The sequence below is a fragment of the Centropristis striata genome, chromosome 8 (genome assembly GCF_030273125.1).
Source record: "Centropristis striata isolate RG_2023a ecotype Rhode Island chromosome 8, C.striata_1.0, whole genome shotgun sequence".
Lineage (NCBI taxonomy): Eukaryota > Metazoa > Chordata > Actinopteri > Perciformes > Serranidae > Centropristis > Centropristis striata.
The window spans coordinates 22,239,347-22,266,060 of NC_081524.1; the positions used below are offsets into that span (position 1 = coordinate 22,239,347).

Sequence of the window (26,714 nt, forward strand, 5' to 3'; positions counted from 1 at the left end):
ACCTTCCTGTTTACCCAAAACAAAAGGAAAACTGGAAAAACCAAGCTCTGGATGACTCTAATGAAGAGAGCAGGTTGGATCTTGACTTGAGAGACGCTAACGGCAGTTACGTTGCCAGCAGCTGCTAGGTTGGCTTTCAATTGTCTTTTTCAGCCTTCAAAGTCTACCTCGCTATTCAAAGCAGGGACAAAGGCCAAGGCTGAAAGGCTTTAATGAATCGTAGCCATTGTAAAAGCTCTTGCTATTCCTGTTTGACCATACAGGCCCCAAATAGCCTCCAAACAAACACACAATCTCTGGGAAATCTAGTCGCAGTAGTCCACACATATTGGTTTATGTGAGTTAGATTAGTACCCAATGTTCCCAGGATATCACTGACTCACTCAAGTGCCACCAGCCTGTATCCTAATCTTCCCTAAACACAGCCTCACTGCTCCACTCTTTATCACAAAGTTTTGCAGTTCGCTTTGGGAGATACTGTTCAAAAATTTGATGAGAAAAAGTGCAAAAAAAGTTCTGTTTCTAGAGCTCAAAGATGAAACAGGGTCAATGAAAGAGGGAGCTGTGGGCCAACATGCGTTTACAGGTATATGACTTTGCCAAAGACAAGCCTGCTCTTGTGACTTGGCTTTTAAATACATCACAGAGTAAATTTGCTTTAGGAGGAAGCAAACACAGTCAGCTGATAGACGAGATGGGAAAAAAAAGAGGACCAAGAGCGAGCAAACAGCCGCTGCAGAGGACAGACTATAAATGACATCAAGGTTTCACAGCTTATATGTGAAGTAGGGGGGAGACAGGAACATGTGGTCAGTTTGGAAATAGGCCACACGCTGGTGCTGACGTGGGCTTAGAAGAACAGATGATTATGACAATAGGGAGGAAAGGTCAGAAAACAGGAAGCGTGCAATAATGGGACAATCACAGGAACACACTTTCCATTCATTTCTGGCTATCCAATTAGAACGCAGGGCCAGCAGAAAAAAGGAAGAGAAATTAAACTGAAATGAAACGAGAAGCGTCAAGGTGAGCTTTTCGTGGAGACAAGTGGAACATGAAGCTCTACACCAGCAGAAAAGTCTGACCACACAGCTGACTGAAACGTCATTTATTCATGAAGTCATCTGTTTCATGTGCAAACTGCATGTCAGCCGGATGCTCCATAGTTGGCCAATCTGATTTGTGAGAGGGGAGTCTGTACAAAGTTCAATGACTGAATCAGACTGATCCAACTAGATAACGTGACAGTGCAAGATAGAGGAATTTTAATTACTGTAAGCAAATTTAATTTCACATGAACATCATCTGACTCAGCTGGGACAAAGGTGAATCATGAGGTTTTTTTTATTTTTTACCGAAAAACAACATTCATCCCTGTGGGCTTGAATCATGTTGTAAACATCTTTGTTTCTTTGGGGAGGTCGAAAACTGTGTTGAAAGTGAAATTCATAGCAATAACAACAGATAATCAATTAAAAAACAAATCTCCTTCACCACTATCCCACTACTGAAATGACCATGCACAACCCTGTCCTGTTCACAAGCAGGCGTGTCGATTGGTTTGCACACATTACAGCATCCAGACCAAATGCATATTAGTCCGGAACATCAGCTCATTTTTTATTTCCAAGCTGAGTTCTTAACAACACATGCAGAGCAGAATGCCTCGGAATAGACCCGACAACCAATGAGAGCACCAAAACGTGACCCAAAGCATGTGAAGTAGCACTTAGTGACACATGGAACTAGTGGCAGTATTTGGCCCTTTTTTAAGCAGGTAAACACAGTGGTCTCGCTACAAACTTTCCCATATATCAGCTACAACAGTTGCTAAAATGTGCTTCTGAAAACATTTGAGGAGAGAAATAGACAAAACAGTAACAGAATCTTGATTCAAATAAAACATGATCTCGGTAGATTTGACTGGTTGCCAGGCTATGGCAGCAATGTAATTTTATGGATGAACAAACTGAACATGTGCTCATGTTGACTGTTTACCATAGAAATGAGTACTAATCAATTAACCATAGGCGATATACTGTATGTGCCTGCAACAAGATCTTAACCTATATGACATCATAGGTCATTTGTCAATACCATCCATAATGACCTATATGAGCTTTTTGCGGTTCGTGATACAGAGCAGAGCGTTTGAAAAATAGAACATGTAAAATGGCGTGTGTGCTATTCGCGGTTGTAAAAAAAGGCTGCATTTTCATTGAATTTAGGCTACGAAACCACTGACCTAGGTTTAGGGCAAAAAGCCTCAGTTTAGACAGTAAATGAATGTAGGTCAATGCCAGAAGTGAAGTAGTTATGAGGAAGACGTGATGGAAGTGACAGTGATGTACAAACATGATGCACAAAACGTGAGGCACGGGAGTTCAGTGATGTTCAATTCACATTGTTTACACATGGGACACAAACTGCGTTCTCCATGGGTGAAAGTAAGAGGTCTTGGAGAGATAACGCTTTTATTGTGAAGGATTCCAATCAGAAGGCTAGTTATTGATACAAACAGCCTGGTGCTGATAAGTGTATCATATTTAAAAGATTAATTTTGTGTGGAATATCACTTTAACACTTCCGCTCCGCTCTTATCAGCAAGGCTGAAACTTGTGTAGGAGTGCCGATAAAACCACAACATGAAACTTAAGCACTGTTTCTTTAAGAGCGTGGGCGAGGATAGTGAAAGAATGCGGGGAGACAGCCAAACGCAGCCTCACATTTTCTAAACAGACACGTATTTCCCCAGTCTACAGAATCCAGCGTCAGGGCCTTTAATTAAGTCAGATGTGTGTGTGTGTGTGTGTGTGTGTGTGGGAGGCACAAGTTGGCCAGTATTTCACTCAAAAACACTGAAGGTGTGAGATTTTTTTGAAGGTAAAGCAGGGAATTTTTTTTCTGTGGGGGCTGATAAAGCACAAAGTCTTACAGGAAAGCTGTCAGAAAAACATGCTTTTCTGGATGTGACCCGAGGCCACGATAAGGAAATGAGTGAAACTTAAGAAAATGTAATACCTTAGAAAAACAAGACATGTTTGGTAAACAAAAACAGTGGGTTGTATTTACATGTTAGCAGCCTGGGGCGCATACCTTGTGCTTCAGACATGATTTCTATGCAGCTCAGATGAGTGTTAAACCCTCCAACCACAAAACTAACAAAACAGCAGATGCAGAAAACATGCTAAAGGAAGAATCATTTGCATCCCTCGAATATTAGGTCATGTGCAAGAAAAGTGTTGCTCTTCCATCATTTTGGTAGCAGATTTCTTAGCAGATTCAGAGACTGAACATGTTTAAAATCTGCTTTATGTCATTTATTCTGCCTCCTCTCTTCAAAGGAGTATCAGGTAACTTCTATAATCCTTTTATGAAGTTGCAGTAGCAAACCAGAGCTTGCTCGAGAGAAAGCATACTTTTAAGAGTGCATACTGAAACTCGTCCAGAGAAACACAACACTGTTCCTCTGCAGAGCCCCTTCAGGGTCCAGTGAAGGGCTCTCTGCATTCCTTCACGCTAAGCTCTTGTTTTTCTGGACTCACAGGGGTAACAGGGGCTGGTGAAGCCTGAAAACACCTTGGACCGCTGAACAAACCCAACGCAGTTCATGTGCACTTGCATGTGACACAGACACCTGATGTTTGTCATCACACCTGCAGGTCCAGCACACTGCCCCATGTCCTTTCTCTGGTTGGATTTCAAGGCTTTCAGCAGAGGGAGAGAATATCTGCTCTCAGCTATTTGCTGGTTCCAGCATGTTAATTGTGAAGATATGCTACTTTTCTATGTTTTATATATATAAATAACTGAATCTCTTTGGATGGTTGGTCGGACAAGTAATTGGAAAACAAATTGTTTTCTGTATTTTATATCCAGACTGATATATCTAAACCATATTTCAGCCTCCAACATGATTTAAATACAGTCCATCTATATGTAAAAGTTGCCTATTAATTTGATTACTTGAATACATTTTTGTAAATTAGATATCTATCTATCTTTTCCAGAGATTCTCTCAGTCACGGAAATACAGGTGTCATGAGTTTCCTGCCTAAAGCTGTAAAGTGCTCCTAAATATTAGCTTTCTGCACTTCAACAAATACAATATTTGCCTACAAAAACTCATGTCAGTCGTTCTTTGTGTAAAAAAACAAACAAGGGAAGAAATAGCACACGTATAAACAGGTAAATATTAGAAAATATATGTGGTGACAGTGTGTCAATAAAGAGAGAGATGTTTGTGGACATAAAGACGTCTCCTCCTTGACCTTCAGGGGGTGTCCTGGATCACGTGCTGTCCCCGTCCTGAGAACGGACACTTCTGTCTATTATTAATCAGTGCTTGTTTCACCATGTCGTCACATGAGACTGTTCTCGCAGGAACGCTCCTATCCGTCTGTCTCACGCCTATCGGATTTCATCGTCAGAACCTGATGCAGTTTCAGTCGACTCCTGTTTTCTCAAGTAATACTGTCCGACCTGGATGTTTTGGTTGGAGGCTCAGGGGGCTTGGTGGATCACACAGAAGATAACACAACACATGATAACATAAGTGGATTTGGGGGGGTGTAATTTCTATTTCTGTTTTTAAAAAATCCTGCAGCTCTTCTGTGTGGAGTTTGCATGTTCTCTCTGTGTCAGCGTGGGTTCTCTCCGGGTCCTCCAGCTTTCTCCCACAGTCCGAAGACATGCAGCTTAGGTTTAATTGGTGACTCCCGTAGGAGTGAATGAGAGCGTGAATTGTTGTCTGGGGTCGGGGTTCACCCAATGTCAGCTGGGATTGGCTCCAGTCACCCATAACCCGAGTTCGGATTAACAATAATGAATATATGAATTAATTAATTAAGAATGGATCACAAAACATCATTTATCTAAATCATAAAAAAAATATCAAAGAAAGCCCATTTGCCATGACAGGCCAGTTGGACAGATGGGTTAAAGGTATTTGGTCCTGCTCTAAAAATATGGTTTAAATGCAACACTACATCAACTCATGTTGCTTACATTTGTTAAGTAAAATGAGATGTCAACAAGACTGTGATAACTATTCCCAACATTAATTACTGTATGAATTTCTCAGATAAGTTACATCCCTTCATTGTCCTTAAACGCGTACCACAGCTGACATTGGGCGAGAGGCGGGGTGCACCCTGGACAGGTCTCCAGACTATCACAGGGCTGACACTCAATGACAAACAACAATTCATGCTCTCATTCACTCCTATGGACAATTTATACCCCTTTTCCACCAAGCCAGTTCCAGAGCCGGTTTGGAGCTGGTGCCTAATCTTGAACCAGTTCCTCGCTTTTTGACTGCCAAAGAACTGGCTTTCGGCTAGGAAAACTGGTTCCAGAACAGCACCAACTCTTTGCTGGTCTTGAACCACGAACTGCTTACATCAGTGACTGGTGATCCAGACCAGGTGATTTAGACCAACTAAAACATGTATCATTCATTTATTTGATTTGTTTAACTGCAATGTGATTGATACGTGCTAGCGCTAGTGGACCAATGATAGCAGGCTAGAGCTAACCATCTTTGGACTGTGGGAGGAAGCTGGAAGAACCTGGAAAGACCTTTTGCTCTAAGGTGAAAGTGCCACAAAACCACTGTGTAGCCTGTGAGAGAAGTTAAGAAAAGGTATCGGACATATTGTCAAGTAACTTTATCTAATAGTGAAAGCGAGACATGACCATAGGGCACAACAAAGTTTAAAAATGGCAAAAACTATTTGAGAAGATATTACTGGAAAAAAAGATGCAATGTATTTATTGGCCTCACAGACTATCTTCTTCCACAACCCTGCCTGCATGTGCTAAAAACAGTTTTACAGTGACGTGAGGGACTATATCCTTAATTTCAAGTGCATACAATTTCAGTTCTACCTTTAAATAAAAAGCAATTTCCTTGGTTAATACATAATTGACATAACCAATGGAAATGGTGTCCAGAATTACAGAATATACAGAAATTCTTAAGGGATATTATGTGTTTCAGATGCAATAGGCTCTAATTCCTATTGCTCAAAAAATAAAAGCATGAAGAACAGTGTCAAGGATACTTTTTGTTGGTGGATTTATATGAAAGTGTGTTGTTAGTTCAGAGTAAACATGAAAAAGCAGCATGCAGCACGTTCAAGATCAAAGGGACTCAGAACAGCAGTTTGTTCTCACAGAGGTCAGATAACTTATCACAGATTTATCAGAGGAATCTGCTGTCAGTCAGCAGGAACTGAGGTCACAGGACTAACTTGCACTCCAACCGCTAAAAAATGATCAAAACATGATGTGAACTCACAGGGAAACAGACTATTTGTAATAAATCAAGGTTTGTGTGTTTTTTAATTATATATAAATCCCTACACTCCCATGATTGGGTATCAAGTGTCTGAACAGTTCCGGTGGTCTAGTCTCAACACTTGTTTCTGCTCATAAATTATTAAAATAGCCGAGCTGAATGACATCACCCCCTACTGAAGATTTCTATTCTCGCTCTGTGTCCTTGAACATAAGTGTATGTCAATCTTTGTGTGTGTGTTTGTATGTGTGTGTGTGTGTGTGGAGTGTTTACTCCACTCACGTGCAGTCATGAGTGGGAGGTTGTTGTTTATAGCCTATTTCCGACATGTACTTTAACCAGTAAATACTCTGCCAATTTCCGGCGTCTGTGTCACGTAGGAGTTTATTTTCTATGTTAGACACTCAAGACATTTGTCTGATTTCTGCTGTGGTTCTAGTAGGAACATTAAGCTGCAATATTACGAGATAAAAGGGGGGAAATGTCATGACAGTATGCTTGTTTGCAGCCCAGGGGGGGAACCTTGCGGGTTGCATTTCGCTGCTTGTTTGTGCCATTAAATATAAAAGGAACAAAATCAGCAGGTAGCATTTGTACAGCAAATCAACCACTTGAAAGTGCATCTGTGATGTGTTTGTGTTGAAGCTGCAGCACTAGGTTATGTAGTTACAGTTGCAAACATGAGGTCTGCCAGCAGATAGAGGGGACCACTGTCTGCACAGTAAATATTGAGCTGCAGCCGGCAGCTGGTTAGCTTAATTTAGCATAAAGATTATAAACAGAGCAAAACAGGCAGCCTGGCACCATGCAAAGGTAACCAAATCCACCTATCAGCACATCTACAGCTCAATAACAACAACAACAACCAATGGTCAACCTCCAGGAAGTTACTGCACAAGGCCAAGAAATAATTGCTCATAACCTTATTACACGTGACAGATCATAAGACATTAACCATTGTTGTTTTTAGGGAAAATTTCCAAAATGCCTCAAAGGCTTGTGTACTTGTGAAATTCTTTAAATCAAAACAAGAGAGGCTCCTTTTTTTCCCCAAATAAAAATAGCATCTGGCTGCCATCTTTGTTTGGGTCTCAGAAGACGGAACTTGTGAAACGCACATTTTGGGGATGTTTCCTTTCAAAAGGTTTGGATTTTATTTATCTTTACGTGAAAAACACAAACTGGAAAGTGTGCAAGTCGTGGGCTAAAAACTAAACTGCAGCACAAGTTTAAAAATCAAATGTTTGTCTGAGGGTGAATCGACAGCAATTCCCTTGGTGTTTTTGGTCCGAATGGTGGTCTCCAAGGTCGTCACTTTGTGTTGATAAGTTGTGCATAACTTTTGATTAAATATTTCTTAATGCGATCTTGTACATGTAATCTGAAGCAATGTCATGGGGGGATCAGTATGAGGTCGGAGTAGATTACTGGGGCGGGAAATAATTGCATTATGGCGCATCAAAAGTGCATAGTGTAAGTGATAATACTCAAAGTGTACAACCACGTTGAACACAAAAAATATTGTCACAATGCACATTTGTTTCTTTTACACATATATTGTATTGTATGTATGGCTGGGCGATACGGCCAGAAACTTCTATCCCAATATAAGTAATTTCATATCTCAATAATGATATATATCACCATAAAGCATGGTTTTCTAGTTATTTGGGTAATAAATTGTCTATATAAAAAAACCAAAACCCTTGTTTTGTCTTTCGTCATTTTTCTAAATGATGGTTTTTGACATTGCGATACATTAGAAAATACATTATAGAAAAATATATACAACAAGCATTTTTATATTGTTCAGGTGATATATATTGTCATATTGCCTAGCCCAAGTGCTTGTTAGTATCAAATTAGAAAATGTAATTTTTAAGTATCACAATGTCTCAATATTGGGCTACATGGTGGTGTAGTGGTTATTTCTCTCTGATTACTCCGGCTCCCTCCCACAGTCCAAAAACATGCACTTAGGTTTAATTGGTGACTCTAAATTGCCCAAAGAAGTGAATGAGAGCGCCATTGTCTGTCTCTATGTGTCAGCCCTGTGATAGTCTGGCGACCTGTCCAGGGTGTACCCACCTCTCGCCCAATGTCAGTGCGGATAAGGATAATGAATGAATGAATATCTCAATATTTGTTTTTTATCAAGGTATGATGCCATTATGGCACAGCCCTAAGGCTTACAGATATTTTTTTAACAAATTGCTTTAAAAATGTGATAATGACAAAGTCAGCCATTTCAAGAAGTGGTTTAACATGTCCCCAGCATCCTGACTGTAAATAACACCTACGTTGGCATCATGCGGAAATTCATTCCACTCATTTGTTGTGAGTGCCATATACCTGCTTCCTCATGCGGGTAACTGGGTTTGTATTTTATTTTCTTGACTTCCTAGCTCCTCAGATAATGAGAGGTGAACTCTGAGGACATTAAGTAAGTGCATTAGTGACCAGGCTAAATCAAATCGATGTACAGAACGGAGTGAGTAAATAATAAGCCTCTGTTCAGCAGATGAGGAAACACTTCTGAAAACATGGGTATGAAAAGCTTCCATTCATACCAACCACGAGTGTAAAAACACCTCAGCTCACTGTTAAAGCAGGCAAACAGAGATGCACAAACAGCAGCTTCTGCACAAACAGACTCAGATCAGATGACATGCTGCATGGCCCATGGCAAACACGTTGCTGGATTATTATTATTGTGCATTAACTCCACACGTGAATAAAAAGGTCAGGTGCCTCTGGTGCTTTGAAAAACATAGGAAGCAAACACTGACAGGTGCTTTTGTGTTTGTATGTCAGCCAACTTTTTTCCTGGCAATTTAAATACCATAAACATCTATGAAACAGGACTTTATAACTGTTGAAGTGTTAACTTCTGTCCTGCAGACAGGAAACACTGCATCACTTATCAACAAGAAAGAAAACCATATTTTCCCGAGTTTCATTAGAACAAAATATGTTTTTGGAAAACTCAGCAATACTGATACTGATCCATCATAATTGCTTGATGAAAATCCCACCACCCACGCACTCATTTCTTAGGGGAGTTTTATTCCACACTTTGCCCTTTTGATCTGATTTACAGCCCGATAAGCTCTCACTTTATTAAAAAAAAAATATTCCCATATCAGATTTAGGCCAACGGTTTCCTCTTATCACCATGTGAGTGGCCCTCGGGGCAGGGCGCAGCAGTCGTTTCACACCTAATGCGTAATTATGCAAATATAAATGCACCTCGGGCTAATTTGTATATTTCCAGGATTAACAATCACTTATTATAAAATTAAGGGGATCCCAGTAAATGTAGCTGAATGTCCACACAGTTTAATCTATTGATCTGACCCGACTTTTTTGTATGCAGAGATTAACAGCTTTATGAATCATTAACTGTTTCAAATCAGTCAGAATTACATCCAATTAAACAATAAAAACATTAAACTGTTAGTTATTTTTTTATTATCAAAACAAAGGCTAAAGAATCATTAAGTTTTTCCTTGATCAGTTGAAATCTCAATACTTCCCCATTGTGACAGTCAGTCCAAAGCCTGTTGGATCCTAATAGACTATTAGAAAGACAAACAATGCAGGAATTCCCGCTTACTGTCTGTAAACACAACATTCAAACTTTGCCCTTCCTCTTTGGCTCAACGAAAAAGTGAAAGCAAACCCCAGATTTCTCTAGTTTTGGAAAAAGCTTTGTTATATCTTTGACCTTCCGCCCCACTGTATGTGTGCTAGTTATTTTTGTCGCTTTGTGTCCAAAGGGTGACGCCCAGAAACTTCCTGAACATGGCAAAATAAAAAAAGAGAAAACACAGGAAAAGGGCAGTATCTCTGCAGATTTGACCACTGCCACACTAATGGGTGATAAGTGATGATTAGGCGGATTACTTTTGTATTGACACTAGTTTTAAATTCTCCATTGTAAACCTTTAAAAAGGTAATTAATCTATGGTTTAATTTATTAAAAAACTGTCTGTATCCAAATCAGAACATTTATATTTTGGTTTAAGTATGTATGTTTAAGCATCAATATGCTACTCTTCAAAGCCCTTCTGAAAACTTTCTTCCCACAGATTGGTCATAGGGTTTCTGGATGATGTTTGTAGTGGCACGGAACTAATGTACTGCTGTGGACGCCATGTCCCACAATAACACAAACAAACAGATCGAAGCATCGGCGGGGACCAACAACTCTGGTAAAATTACTGCTTCTGTCAAAGGAGTCTGGTGGCTTTGAAAAGAACACTATGTAGTGCTGTGGAGGGAGTTCACAGCAAAACATTTTGGCAGCCAGCAAAAAGAATACCTAAGAACATCAATAACACCTTAAGTATACACTATTTTAAGGATATTCTCACTCCTAAACCTTGGCGTCAGACAGGGCCTTATGGCGCTGAAACAGTAATGTGCCTTTTTTCAAAGTCACCAGACTCCATTGACAAAAACAGCAATTTTAGCTTGCAGAACACCTGATTTCCACCGGCCGCGTAACAGCTGCTCCGCAGTCACCATTGCTGATTGCTGCCACTCTAATCAATGAGACCATCCTTATTTTTTGCTCAGATCACATTTTTTCATTTGGCTGTTCACACTATTTTTTAAAAGTGGCCTATATCAGACTGACCGAACTGACCCACATGCACACAAGAGCAACATTTTTAACTTTGTGTTATAAAAATGGCGTGTCTCCTTTAAGAAGCAGGGTGTTTGTGTGTGCACATCTGTGGAGTGAGAGGATAAGCAAGAGAGAGAGCGGGTCCCTAGTATTGCTTTCTGTTGTTTAAAGTGAAGGGGGTTAACTCTGGAGGAAAACACATCTCCCCTGTGCTTTCTGACTATGGTCGGGGAGCTCTAGAGTGACGTAATAGTTGGATGAAATGCAACATGGCCGTTCAGACTGAGGACGCATTGGAAAACATCAGATATGTATCCAATTAAGGACCACATATGAAAATGGCCTGGATCTGATTTGAAAAAAATTGCATTTGTGCTGCTCAGACTGTCATAAAAAAATCTGATCTGAGTCTCATATGAGCAAAAAAAATCGGATTTGGGTCACAATTGCCTGTAGTCTGAACGTAGCCTAAGTTACAGACACATCATTCATGTAGTTTGTTTCAATGTGACGTGGCGTTCACAGCGGTATATTGGGTTCTGTGTTTTCAACTAGCTGGTGCTAGCATTCAAAGCTTACTGTGGGCTAGCTAGGCTACTGTTTTTTCTAAGGCTGAGTGGACATTTCCATTTCAAAAACCCGGAAAACAATGCCAATGGCCTTTAATAATATTTGGACATGCATGGAGCTCTGGTTACAGGTTATACTTGTTAGTAGGATACAAGCATTGTTAGTTTTATTCTTTTCATGAGATGGTTGACAAAAATAGAAATAAAGAAAGTCTGCAGCCTTATCCTTTAAGATGTTACTGAAAGGAACTTCAAACAGGAACACTGGCTGTTTATGGACACATCTGCTAAACTGCTAAACCTCTTTGCTGGTTTAAAGGAACTTTGATTGAATTCTATTACAGGAGGATTAAGATACTAAAACACTGGATTAAGCCTTTGACCGACAGTACAAAATATCACAAATATTTATAATTCTTAAATCCATCTGATGAGCATTCATGGCAGAATTTGAGTGGATTATGTTTTTCAAATATGTAACACAGTGAGCAACCTTTTCTTTGTCTCTGTCAAATGACTGACTTACAAACACAGGGATCAACACGTTACCAAACAGCTCTCTTTCTGATAACATGAAGATGACGGGTTGAAGCTGGCAGGCCTCTTTGTGTCTTTGGTTATCAGCTGAGCGCTTATTTTGTCTGTGCTGTAATCCCCCCCATCGACATCCATGGGGGAGGATGAAAGATTTCAGCCCTGACCTAAATTCACAGAAAGGCCTTGAGAGACAAAACAATAGCAAAGCTTATAGAAAAGCCTTGAGAAAAGCCCCTAATTACATTTTTTTTATAGGTGCGTAGGTGCGCTCTGTGGCATGCAACAGGGGAACCACACGCTGAAAACTGTAATTTTATCTGCTTAGTAAAACATTTATATGAGGCAGGACAACACCTAACATTCTGTCACTGGGCCATTTTCTTGGTCTGCAGATTACACCTACACACATGAAAATTGTGTGATGAGCTCATATTAGTTTAGTGAAATGTACTGAAGCAGCAGGACACCCCATCTGGTGCAACAACACACTGTGGTTTAACTCGGTATGAGTGTGAAAATGACAGTTAATACTCAGCAAAGTCTGGATATTAAACGTTTTTTAGAAAGTACCTAAAAGCTGTTTAATGATCAGAGCAGAAAGTCTCCTCTAGATTTATAATCTTCTCAACAAAGATGCCATAAAATGTCCCATGGATTATTTTTGAAACAATTTAAATGAGAGAAAACCCCTTACTTGATTGAAGTTTAGGGTTGCAAAGGGTCAGAAAACAGCTGGTACATTTCTGGAAAGGGTGAATAGACAAAAAAATCAGTAGCCTAGGATTTATGAGATGTTTTGGTAATGTTTTGGCCCATTTAATTCAGCAAAAAGTATCATCAAACAAAAAACATGTATAACTTGTTGACAGCGTCTGCTAGTTTCTGTGAGCTAGCTGTAAAGATGTGGGGTGTAACTTTTTTGAGAATGCTAATTGTGGAGTTTTAATTATTAATTTCCATTAATTCTTTGCATTAGAACATTTCTTCTATAATGTAGTCGTTCACTTACAAACCTAACTTTGCACATTGCCATTGTTGCCTTTCCCCATTAACATGCTAGCTAGCCAACTCACAACATGGCACTTTTCACAATGTAGCCTATGTATTTGATAAATTAATGGATTATGTCTGTTTATAATATAAAAAGTTAGTTTTGTCTTTGTATAATATGGCAAATACAACCTGAGCAAATAACCTCAATATTTTAATTTAATTTAGGTTATTTCCCATGAATTCCCATTGAAAATTTTCAACTTGAATATTACAAACAGGGTAATTGTTTGGTTCTACTTTTGCCTCCAATAGAGAAATGACAGTTAGCCTCCACACAAAAAACATGCTTCTTAAGTTACATTGGTTTGCAGGCCTGAGGGGGTACTAAGGCATGCAGGAAAAATGTTGTACGAAGCCTTTTCTGGCTCCAGAGGAAGTTACAAGGACTCTAATAAAAATTCTCTTCAGTGAAAGAATCTTGGGATGTGGCTCACCAAACTTCTACAGCCTGTTCTTGATCTCTGCTGGAGGTCAGCAACTCAAGGCTACATTAACTGATATCAGCTCACTGGAAGCTCTGACCAAACTGTCAATGGACAAGCTTTGAATTGTGGGTAAAGCAGGCACCAGTTTTGACATGAAAGAAGAACCTAGGTGTAATCATTTGATTTTATTTGTATTGCTGTCTTATTTCTGAAACTCAACACTGAACTCATGATTTCCTTGGTGGTCTGAACACAATCCAGCCACAAACATATGCAATAAACAAAGAATGTAAAGAGAAGAAAAGCAAAACACCAATGCAGGAGAAGGCTTTTACAGGCTGTGTTCTGTCAGTAAGCAAATATGGTCGGCTATGTGATCCTATCAGATGTAATCACATCTAAAAACATGAAAAAAAGAAAACACCTTTATGACTGTCCTTGCGGTTAGGAGGTGTGAAGCAAAACAAAATAAAAATGGAAAAAGTCAACTTTTTGGATCGAAGAAAACAAAGTGTAGGTGTGATCACACATGATAAAAAAATTAAATTTTCCGTGTTGGCTGATGTATTGGAAACATAGCACTGGAAACAAATATTTTCTATCATTGCCAATGACTAATCGCACAGTATGTGCTAAAAACAAGTGACGTGAAAATCCTTGTGACTGCGATCAGGTTACACAAAGGTTAACGAGATCCAAGTTAATCTTTTAACGCAGTTAAAAGTGATGAGTGAAGCAGTTAAACATACATTTTAATGACCATTCATTGGATCAATGACAGAGCAAATGGGTTAAAGAGAAACAAATTCTGTTTTGAGACTTGACCTAAATATTGTTCCTACATAATATGTAGGCAGCTACAGGTTTGCTGGGGTTTTTCCCTCTCTGTACAAGTCTTGAAACACTTTCTCGTTTGTATTCGAAACCAACCCGCACACTTTTTCTGATGTTATGGAAAAAAGCCTTATACAGGAATAATTTGATTTTAAATGCTGTTAAATGCACTGAATTTGTGTGTGTCTTAATCTTTTAAAAAATTATGCCTGAACGAGTTCACATTATTATTTTACTATGATTTTGTTTCAGATTGAAAATCGATGGTGCTGGGAAACTTTCAAAGTGATCAACCCACGCTATCTCCTGGTGTCGAAATCTGTGCTAAAATTGAATGTTGAAAAAATGTTTACTATTTGGTTTGTGTAACAATTTGTACAGTCTCATGCAACACTGTGTCACTCGACCAATTTTCTACAATTTTTAGTTGCGCAGTACTGTTAACATACCACAGATCTCTCCATTCATTCCATACAAAAACAGCAACAAGAAAAGTTCCTACATGTAGGGCTGGGTGAAATGACAATATACACACTAGTGCTCAAAAGTTTGGGATCACCTAAGAAATGTCAGTAGTTTTCCATGAAAACAAACTGTTTTATTAATTAAATGAGTTACAAAATGAATCGAAAATATAGTAAAGACATTGACAAGGATAGAAATGATCATTTGACCTGTACAAATCTCCAACTTTACCTCTAGATACTCAACCAGCCTGAGGAAGGATCATTTTATTGCTTCTAAAATCAGCACAAAACAGTTTCCAGCCGTGTTAACATAATGCTAAGGTGTTAGAATGATCAATGAGCCTTTCAACACTATAAATGTGGATTAACACAATGTGCCACTGGAACAGACGAGTGATGGTTGCTGACAATATATAATAGATATTTCATAAGAAAATCAGCCGTTTTCAGCTTTAATAGTCATTTACCACATTAACAATGTCTACACTGTATGTCTGTTACTCTAAGTTTTTTTTAATTGCTTTTCTTTAAAAAATAAGGACATTTCTAAGTGACCCCAAACTTTTGAGCGGTAGTGTATATTGTCAAAATTATACAAAAATGTCAATTAGATCTACTTTTTCAGCGAAACTGGAGCGAATGATAGAGGTAATGTTTTGCTAACATGTACCGAGTATACAAAAATAACCTTTATAGTTTTTAAATTACCAGAAAAACAAGCACAATATAGGGATAAATCGTGATAATGTAGAAGACAGAAGACTTTAACCATATTGCCCAGCCGTACTGCAGAGGGCTGAGTTGGTTAAGGTGTGTATCAGTTCTAATGAGACCACGAAATCTGATTCAGGAAGTCCACATTGAATAATAGATCATTGAATCTATAAAAAGGACTGGCTACTGCAGCACCTTGACCTAGTGTTGTACCGAAACTTGAGCCATTTTCAACTTTTTTTTAAGGCAGATGACGCTGCGCTTTTTGCTTAAGACCTCTGCACTGAAAAGTAACTGCCCAGACTTGAACAGACTCAGTCCAGCTTGGTTTGATCAGTCATACTGTCTAAATTGTAGACATTATTAGGGTAGGACACATCATGGTTGTCCTCCCTCTTGCACTGACTTTGGCTGACAACCTAAAAATTTGTGGTTTTGCTTGAGTAGTAACTTTTGATCCCAGGCACCGGGAAATGCACTGCCATGATTCATTTCCAAAGGGTCTGTGCTCATTTTTTGCTGACCAAGTGCTGATCCCAGCATCAGATGAGGCTAGACAAGGGGGGGTATAATTATCCTGCTGGCGATGAGGTAATCCGTGGAACTTCTCTAGTCATCTTTGAGCTAAAAGGATTTCAACACACTCATCCAATCAGCCGTTTCCTTGGGAAAAAAACATGTGATTGGAGGATGCATGACTCCAAGTTTGCAATGGCAAAATGTCATAAGCGTTGTGTGTAGCCACATGCCGAGCTTCTCCAAATGACCACATGAATGGATGACTATCAGCTGCACAGGGTTTTTTTTTTTTCCAAACACAATGCCCCCCCCCGTCAGCTGGGTTCGATGGCCAGAACCACTGAGCTCCACAGATTGTTGTGTGGAATGTTGGAGGCTGCAGACGTCAACAAACCACCATCAATGCTCAGCAAACATGTGGTCTCCAAACAAAAGGTACGGACGGGCGGGCGGGCGGGGGCTGACAAGCTGTAACTGACACTGACCATTTGACCCCCCACCCACCTGAAGCTTTATCCAGACATAACAACATCACACCTTAGAGCACTGAGGTCAAACATGCCCGGGCCTGTCACAGTTTGACCCTGAAATACCAGAAGGCAATGGAAAAAGATGTCTTGAGAGGTCACCATGCTTCTGCAAACAAGAGGGCCCCATAGCAAATGCATCTTCTTTTACAGTTCATGCGGGTTCAGCCAATGAAAAGGAAATAGGTGACCTATATTTCAGATGTTTGTCACCCAGTTACGCAGTTTCGTTGTTTCAGAGTTCCCTAACAACAGTGTCACCAACAAAGGGACACAATGAGTTGAAAATGTTGCAAACTACTGCCGGGTATCTGCCGGTTTCAGATATGTTTTATCATTTTATCAGTCTTGAAGATAAGTTATAAGAAGTTATTCTGCATGTACATGTGCAGAAGACACCTGGTTATTGGGAGAAGTGATTAAGGGAGGAAATCAGGGCCTGTTTACTGGCACCGCAATAACCAAACATGTGGTCACATGCAGCTGGTTATGAATCAGATATTAAATGAACCACAGTTCTTTATCCTGCAAATTGTGTCTGCATATTACAAATGGTTTGCTGTTCAACCATGTAGACTGAAGTTTTGATTTCAGTTGATTAGACAACATTATTTGATGGATGCGCTGCCGCCGTCACTGTTTAAAACTTTTAAAAATGGCCACAAAAGCATGTTTCCAGATGTAGTCAGGATTCTTTTATTCCCTAACAAAGGCTGAATTGTCAACTGGACCAAGTCAGCAAATACTCTGGGAACTCAGAACCAAAAAATATCCAGAAGACGACCCAGATTCATGAAATGGCAGATGGATTTGGTAATTTGATTACTTTAAAATGTATTAGGGAACTTGCACCATTAAAAAACAATATTTACTACAGCATGTCGTTCAGTGTTAGATACATGTCCTCTAGAGCAGATGTTCTCAATCGCGATCAATTTGGTGATCTTCAAGCTTTTTCCAAAAAAGTTAGAAAGTTGACCTGAACTGGATCCAAGCCTGGAAACTTCTGCTCCAGTCCAGACTCAAATCCGTCTCATTCAGGCTACATTTAGGAATCTGAGGCAATTCTCAGTCTTCTTTTTGTATAAATAAATAAATAAATAAATAAATGGATCATTTTTAAATGTTCACCTTGCACATTTGAGTCCATGCCAAGAAATTCAGAGCAAAAAAACTGAACTCCCCATCTTATTTCAATGGAATAAGACAAATAGGAAGAAGGAAGAATGCATGAAAGAATGAAGCAGGAAAACACTGACATGTTTGGTCTTGATCAGAGAGAAAGAAAACTGAGCCTGTGCCAATGTACACTCCTTGGGCGCTGCATTTATTCTTAGATTAAATGTCCTAATAGTTCCTTCCTGCTTATAAGAAGCTGGGAATGTTGTTGGGAACATCACTCCCCTTCCAGACATAATGCCAGCCTTGTTACTAAACTGTTCCCTCCACTGTGAAACAAAACATGGAAAGCCTCCAGTGACCTAATGTAGGGTCAATGACCTGCTTTAGAGTACACTATGTACTGAGAACAAGCTACGCCTGAGTATGGAGACAGCACGTAGCTGGCATCTCACAGCAGCCACAGTGATTTCACCAGAGAGAATACAGCAACATATTCATGAAACTCCCAAGAGAGGAAGAAAAACACAAATGCACCCTTGCAGTTAAAGCTAAATAAGAAAACATCTTTTTGACCACAAATGTGCAGCATTTGCCAAAAAACAAACAAACAAACTCTGCAAACAAAACCATATGAAGTCTTAAGAAGTTATTGTTTAGATAATATTCCAGATTGCAGATCTGCTGTTAACCTATTGTTAGCCTTTTGGTTATTGTTAGCGTGTCAATTCAAACAATCTGATGAAATCCACAGAAATAATTGTGAAACAGGCTGACGCTATGCTAGCGTTAAAGAACCCATAGCAGGGGACAAACAAGTTCAACTACTGGTACCGGTTTTGTTGACATGACTAATACACTGATCATTTAATTGCCTTACATTTTGCTGAACTTGTCATCAATAAAAAATTAAGTAACTATAGCTGACGATGTTGGCGTGTTTTGTTGTCTTCAGCTGCCCATTTGTTCATCACAGAAAGACGGAAAAATCTGAAATATCTGTTTCACGCAATCAGAAAGTAAACCTCTGACAGAAAGCCGAGTTCAACAACTTCATAAGGCTCAAACCAAGGCAACTATGCATGGAAAAGATTTGTGACCCAATTAAAGCAAAAGAGATATCAGTCGGCCAATAATATCGGCTGCTATTCATTAGAGGTGGGAATCACCAGAAGCCCCCAGTACAGTTTTTATCCCGATACTTGCTTCCCGATATATTATGCGATACAATATATTGCGATTTAACTATATAACTGCATTATGTGTCCACAACATTAAATACAAACAAGCATTGTCAAATAAGAGAAATTTCTATTCATCTCACTTCAGTCTTTTTATTTCTCCACAATAAGAGTCAAACCCACAGACTGACCAACAAAGTATTCAGTCAAATTGAATTTTTTTTAATAAAACATAAATGAAGCCCAACTTTGGAGCTTTATTTCAACAAGTTCCAAACAAGATATCATGATGCACATGATGCCTATAGATTCCTTGGATCTTCTAGTTTAATATGACACCAGTATATTTAGTATATTCCTACAAGCCCACTACAGTCTCTAAAAAATACTGCCGGCCTGCCGGCTGTCGGAGTGCTAAATATTGATTCTTGGTGGTCATGAATTGAGTTGATGTCGCCACACAAAATATCGCAAATTTCTGTATCGACTGTTTCCCCCACCTCGTACATTCATCATCTACATGTCAGTTTCTATTGCAGCGATATGGAAAAACTTTTAGTAGTGGTGTCAAGATCACAGTTAGTCCAGCAGAGCACTGGAATTTAAAATATTCTTTGCTGTCTCACCTAAAGATGGCTCAGAAAGCAGCCTTCAGAGTATCTTTGCATATCAGTGTAAAATCTACATAGGAAAGGTGTATCTATTTCTATTCTAGCCCAAAGATTCTATTTTGGCATTAATTTTTCCCCTCTAAAATCAGTACTGGCCTGAAAAATCTATTTTCGGTTGGGTCCTAGTCTCAATACATAGTATGTCAAATGCCACAACCCTAAAGTACCAGGATGTCCTACTGCATCCAGTCACAATTAGCAGTTTGTCCCAAAGTGAATGCTGCATGCAACAGCCCATAATTTCTAAGTGCAGCTGGAGTATATTTTAAAAGTTCAAAAGAAATAGTGTTTTGGAATGCAGCTTTAGTATGTCCTAATACATTGTATGTCAAATGCAGTATGCTGAAATACCAGAATGTCCCACTGCATCCAATCAGATTTTGCAGTATGCAAGCCAGCCTGATTTTATGGCTATTCTGACCCACAATCCTCTGCACAGCAGAAGATACACCACATCAATTGAGATGCCAAGAAAGCACAGACAGATAACAGCTGACAGCCACAGTTATATAAGCAAGATGGTTGAAATTTAAGGTGTGATGTTACAATGAACTAGTGTGTGCTAAATGTATGCATAGTGCACAGAACAGTGCATAGTTTGTCAGGGAAGCTGCAGTAAGTACTTAAGTGATTCAGAAGATCCCAACTGTGTGCATTGTTGTCTGTGCTGCTGTGTGTTTTTGTATTTGGTTGTGTTTTCTCCAGTTTTGTGCCACATTAGGGATGTTTTCTTAATTTCTTTGTGTTGTATCTAGTTGCATGTATTTTCTTAATTTGCAGTATGTTGAGCAGTAACTTTAGGTAAACCATTTCGAACACTGATCTTTTACATGCCCTCTCAATGGCAAAAAGAAATAGATATTTAGAGCCTGACAGATTGATGGGGAGTGTGTCATCCTACCATGGCTGCTAGTTTACTGGCTATTGTTACACTTGATCTTCCATAGGCTTGAATCACACATATCAGTAATCCAGTTAGTAGTTATTTTCCTCTCGAACACAATCGAGCAACAGCAGGCGGCAGTAACAAAGATAGTGGGAAGCAGGATAAGCTGTCTATTAATACTGCACTGTGGTCATCAGTCAAAGAATAAAGTTTCAAAAAGACGGGATGACTAAGCTCAGAAAAGAACATGACATCAATGAGTGGATTAAATGAGATATGTGAAGGTCCACATGCCACAAAGAACTTAATGTTCAGAGTTCAGCCTGCAGCGCTGATGAATCAGAGCCCTTTGACCCATTATCTCATACTATTTTAAAACTTCTATTTCAAGCCATTTTCTACTCTGCATCCCAAACTCCATACTGACCAACAACAACCAGCCATTTGTTTGAACCATACCACCTTAGCACAAACATGATTGATTATAAAACATTTTCTCTGAAGTGCTTCAGGTACAAAGAGTAAGGAGAGTACTGCAAAAGGAAGATACTTGTTAACTTATTATCAATTTATTGATAATAAGTTAGTGATTGGTCTGTCAAATGGCCAAAAAGCCTAAAGCTCAATGCAAGCTCTGAAAACACAATGGATTACCAAGTTTGCAGCCTTTATATATATATATATATATATATATATACACACACACACACACACACACAACAGCACAGGTCTCAATATAGCCTTAGATTTGCATCAACTAATATTTCAACACGTATAAAAACTTAACTATTTTAATTCAGCATCTTAATGTGCAGATAATACACATTTAAATAAAAAATTCTACCCCCTAATGTTTAATAATTCAATGAGCTTTTATGGATCATCAAATCCCGAGTAAAAAGGCTGCTTTGGCTTTGAGTTAATAAACATTACCAGGACCAGAGACAGAATGTGTCTGCCTTACACCCAAACTAGATAAAATATTAACAACACCACAGGTCTCAGCATAGTCTCAGATTTGCATGAATATTTACATGTTTATAAATATACACAACAAGCCTTGTTTGACTTCAGCAGACTTTTGTGCAGAATGCATCTGCTTTACATCCAAACTACATTAAAGATTAATATGGAAAATGTGATCATCCATTTATAGATAATTGCAGGAATGAGTGGAAGGCTTGTGTGCAATTCGAAATAGCAGGCATAACAAGGAGCAAAGTGTTTGTAGGGTTTTTTTCTTCTACCAGAGAGACTGCATATGCAAATTTTGGCTTTTTGCGTTAGACTTTATGGATGTGGCCCCAGTTGGATGACAGGTGTTTCCAAGGAAAAAGCTTCTGGCACACAGGAGTAGCCATTTAAGGCTTCACATTGAAGAGTTGGCATTAGCAGCTGTAAATGTGCATTACGTGTGTCACCAAACCTTAAGAACAGTCAAGTAAATAAAAAACAGGAAACTGACAAGTGACCTCTGGGAACTGTAATGCAGAGACACTACAACGGCAACTTAACACCAAAAAGAGGCAAATATGCACTAAAAAACAGGATTTACATGCTGATTTACAGCCTGAGACACATTTAGACAGGTTTTGCTCCAAGTGATTCTATAGAGGAAAGAGTTGCACAGACACTATTAGGGTATTCTACAAATGTATACAAACAAGTTTTGTGTATTCAAATAGCAGAGGTAAGACTGTGGGCTAAGATTTGACAGGCTCTTTCTGCAGCTCAAAGGAGGACTACAAGTCTCTAAGCAGCTCTAAAAGCAAGCACAAGTCTTTAGTTGAACAAACTCTTTTTTACCCAGCCTTACTTCAAACGGCAAAGACTTTACATATCTTTGCATCTCCGGGTTAGAATTCTGAGTATTCACAACTTCTAACGAGTAACTCTGAAGCTGAGTACTCCAGTTAAAGATAAACTTGTGCGTCAGCTGACTTCCCAGAAACTGTTGCTTTTTTTAAAATGAAGGGGCGGGCTGTTGCTACGGGGAAGTACAGAGGCCTACAACCAATGCTGTGACTGTCTGAAAAAGGCCGTTCCTCAAAGCTCAGGTTACCAAACTGCAAATAAAACTACAGGCTGGGTTATGTGCAAGGCCTGTATGTGAAGAAATGGGTTTAATCTCATTCTGAAACTAATCTGAACTATTTTGTAAAGAACTTCTCAGAAGTGTTTCAAGACGGACTTCCTTGTGGAGCCACCAGAAAACCACAGAAACCTGAAATAGGTCCAAGCAGAGGTCTAGCCCTTACTAATACTTGTTTGTTTCAGGTTAGGCAGTTATGATATAAGCCAAATATAATCAATACACCCTACAGTATCTGAATGTTAAGTATGTGTGCAGACAATAGTTTCAAAACCACTCCTTAAAACTATCCCATGAAAGGAATGTGTTGACCTAGAGAGGGTTTTCTACAAGCTTCTCTTTACAGCTGCACTGCTGACTGTGCAGACGCATTTGAAAAGTTTTTTCAACCACAACAGATGATTTACACTTAAACAAAAAAACTGCAGCTGCAAACTGTGAAAACGTGTGTACTTTAAAAAGAGTAATGTTGCTGACAACTTCCTGTTTCTTTTGCTGCAAGAAAACATTACTGACCATCTAACAACAGTAAGGATAACCATGATGAGGCTGCATTAAATTCTGTGTTAATAGACCTGTTCTCATAGCCATCCACAATCCTTTCATTTTCAGTTTGATGGACATCATTCCAGCCCAAGAATGAAAAATGGTGTTAAACTAATGAGAATTGAGGTGACGTATGCCAAGATGTGCTAACCCGATATATCCAGATGGATAGATTATATAAAGCAATATTATTTTTTGATATTCTACACTGAAGATAAAATAATGTATGCACACACACTTAAATAATGTATTGCTCTAATAACCAAGATCAAGGTTGTTCAGAGACTTTGTGCGCTTTGCATATTTAGCCCCCAGACACCACAGTGCTGTCTGTTTTCTGCACCCCCAATCCACTAGTGTATGGTGCAAACTGCTCTGTAGAATTGCCTCAGCTTCAATTCCCCATTGTGGAGCAGCCTGTTCTTTTACAATGAACTGTGCGGGGGTAACCAGGGTGGTGGCTAACATCATTAGCCGCAGGAGAGGACATGAGGAGGTCTGCTGTGGATCATCACCATGGAGAGACTCTACTCCATTTCCTCATAAGACCTCGATGAGTGTTGTGTTTGTCCTGTAACCCGAGACAACAGGGAGGATCTGAACAAACAAGGGCGCAGCCCCACATCATCACTAAGGATTCCCCTGCTTGAGGTTTGGTGGGTCTACACCAGGATTTTAGATGACATTTAGATGACTGTACAAAAATATTCCTTTTTTCCTAGATTATTGTTAGAAGTAACATTAGTAGACTCAAGAAACCTTCCAGGCTCTAACTATATTAAAGATTCAAGTGTGTAAAGGATTAAATTGCTTTCATTTTGCATCAGAGCACCAATATAAGCCATAGCCAAAAAAACATTTAAATACCCAAACAAATATATTTAAATGTGATATATTTGATAAGATATCCTTTATCAAAAACATATTTAACCTAGTCATCCATCTCCTTCTGCTAACTACTTTCCTACCCAGAAAGTAGACACTGTTATGCAATTTTGAGGATGTTGTGAACTGTTTACCCCAGTTTCACAATCTAGTTGTTGCTGGTGCATTGAGCTGCTGTGCACCAGCTCTTTGCAGATAACACGCAGCCACAGCGACACGCAAAACTGCGGATGCAGCTGAGCTGCTCGGAGTGATAGAGGCGCTGCCACAGCCTCATCAAATTTCTAGGAAACGGCAGCCATTGCTGTCTTTGGGGTTGTGGTGTGAATAAACATCAAAAGGTTTTCAAGTGTGGAGGCGTTAAACTTAGATTAGAGCAGGGTGATTAATATCAGCACAACAGAAACAGTATGAGTGTAGATGAAACCTCAGTCTTCTGCTTTTCAAAATTTCCTTCACAGAAAGACAGTACCAAAAAGGTCAAACCATGTAAATTATATTTCTTTTTTATTTATACAGATTTTAGCTTACAGGATCTGTACTATTAATCATCGTCTGCCTTCTCTTATTCTCCAACAACTGGTGCCTTGGACCAGCACAATCGGTCCGGCTTACAGTCCATGTTCATTTCTTCCAACAGACTCAAACTTTCCAGGCTGCTGTTTAGCCAAAAGTCCTGCATGTGGTTGCTTCTTGTCCCCTAGTGCAGATCCAACATTTTCATAACAAGGAAGTAGAGCTGCACTGAAATGCACCCTCGTCCCTCCCCTGCCCTCTCATGGTTAGGGTGTCCTTACAAAGGATCCAGGGGGTATGAATGGGCTCTATGGAAATGGGCTTCATGGCTGCATGGCATGGAAAAATGCAGCTTTGCCTTCCTGCTTTGGCCTGGGGCTTACTTACAAAACACCATAACCACCAGAGAAGTGTGATATAATGAACAAAATAAACATAATCAGAAGAAAATTAAGCAAAAATCAGGTCAACTGACTGCCCTTTACCTTTTTAATTTGCATAGAAACACATTTACATTTTTTAGAAAAATATATTTTTTCATTAAATATACCTAATTATTTGTGAGTTCACTGTCGTCAGTAATGTCGGTCCATTTACGTCAACAGAAAACAAAAGTTCTTATTTGGAGGTTGGGGGTGGCAGGGAGCCCGAGACTTATCAGCAGTGTCCAACAACGTCCAATTTGAACCGAAGGAAACGATGTCAAGAGAAGCATCCACTTTGTGAAAACAAGTCTGAGTGTCCAGAAATTCACCTGATCAACAGGGCCAGTGTTGCCCCAATTCCAGCAAATCCAGCAAAGGCCATGAGTGTGTTCCTCACTGTGGACTCTGGGTCTGCTACTCGAAAGAACTCAACAAAGCCAGCCTGGAAACAAAGGATTAAAAAAAGACATTAGATGGAAATCTGAGGCTGAGGCACAAGGGCAAAAATGTATGGACACGTAGGCTTTGTTGCACAATGAGAGCAGTTATGTAACCATCTTTCCTACATCCTGTCATTCACAGAAGAGTCAAAACTTACCCAGCCATTGTTTTGGACCAGCCAGTCCCGCTGGTCAGTTAGCAAGTATGTGGTGATCTCCTTTCCCACCAGCTCCACACAGTTCTGTCTGTCTTTCTCCTTCAGGTACTGACACACCACTGCCCCAAAGGCCAACAGGCTGGCAACACGGCCCCAGTTGGTTGTTCCATCTGCAAACAGGCTCTTTGCTACTGCACTAACAAAACTGGCATCATCTGGTCGGTCATCCAATGACAATTTGTTGATCATACCTAAAAAAAATAAACAATAAGAGTCAGAAATCGATATCTTCTTTGTACATTAAAGCCATTCATGTGTAGCCATATACTGAATTTACAGCATACTTCTACTGAACTCAGTAATAACTAGATTGCTGACCTCAATTAACTCTAGTATAATTGAGAGGGTAAAATGGCAAGTTTAGGACAAATCAGTAGATTCAAACATAAAAAAAGAATTAAGGGAGATAAACATAGCCTGTAGTTGTAGCAAGTTAAGGCTAAGTGGCTGTCTTTGAGTAAAATCCACAAGTACTTCCGACTACCTACCATTGTATGCGTATCTGTGTTTTTCCAAAACGTCCTCCACGACTCTTTTCATTGTTGATAGTGCTCTACTTTCATTCCACTTAGGTTTCGAAAGTCCAGTAAAGTCTCTCAGGAAACGGCTAATGAGTTGCCTCGTATCGCTCTCCAAGACTTCGTCCCCTGCTGGACAACTGGAGACGTCGATTTCACTGTCTGACTGCAGCTCCGGGGTGCACGGCAATGAGCCGTCGTCGAGATCGTCGCTGTTTTCCCGGAGGGTTTTCGCTGCAAACCCATTTCCCAGGTTCCTTGGTCGTTTCGGTGTATCACCTGAGCCCACATTCCCTTTGTTTGAGTCTTTAGATGAACCCATTGCGATCTGCGGAGAGGAATCTCCCGAGCCGTAGTGCATGGGTCCCTCCACGACTCCATTTTGAGGCAGAATAAAGCCCATAACTCCGGTCGTTACGCCAAACGCGGCCCTTTTCGTCGACGGAAACATTTTCTTTTCGTTGCTTAGCTCGAATATTACGCTTACTTGTTTTCGTAACAAAAGAAGGTTGAAAGAGAATTATTGCTAGCCTGTGTTAATCAATAAGCTAGCCCTTTCTCTAACATTTACTTATCATCCATGGCCGGGTTGCAGTGAAACGGAAGTGAAGTCTGTAGAGCGTCCTGTGTTATATATG

At 39.6% G+C, this 26,714-nt stretch overlaps 1 protein-coding gene across 2 annotated transcripts in view; it reads right to left on the reverse strand.

Annotated features, from left to right (window-relative positions):
- Positions 1 to 26,677, reverse strand: part of mcl1b (MCL1 apoptosis regulator, BCL2 family member b) — a 38,515-nt gene extending 11,838 nt beyond the window's left edge. The window contains exons 1-3 of one of the 2 annotated variants that reach the window (XM_059339704.1): positions 26,047 to 26,677; positions 25,499 to 25,749; positions 25,230 to 25,342 (exon numbers count right to left, since the gene is read on the reverse strand). In XM_059339704.1, coding sequence (XP_059195687.1) covers positions 25,230 to 25,342; positions 25,499 to 25,749; positions 26,047 to 26,527 — 845 coding nt within the window. In that variant the 5' untranslated portion in view covers positions 26,528 to 26,677. Of the gene's footprint in view, positions 1 to 24,449; positions 25,343 to 25,498; positions 25,750 to 26,046 lie in introns of those variants that run through there. The other variant, XM_059339705.1, reaches the window with a different exon arrangement.
- Between the last annotated feature and the right edge of the window lie 37 nt (positions 26,678 to 26,714).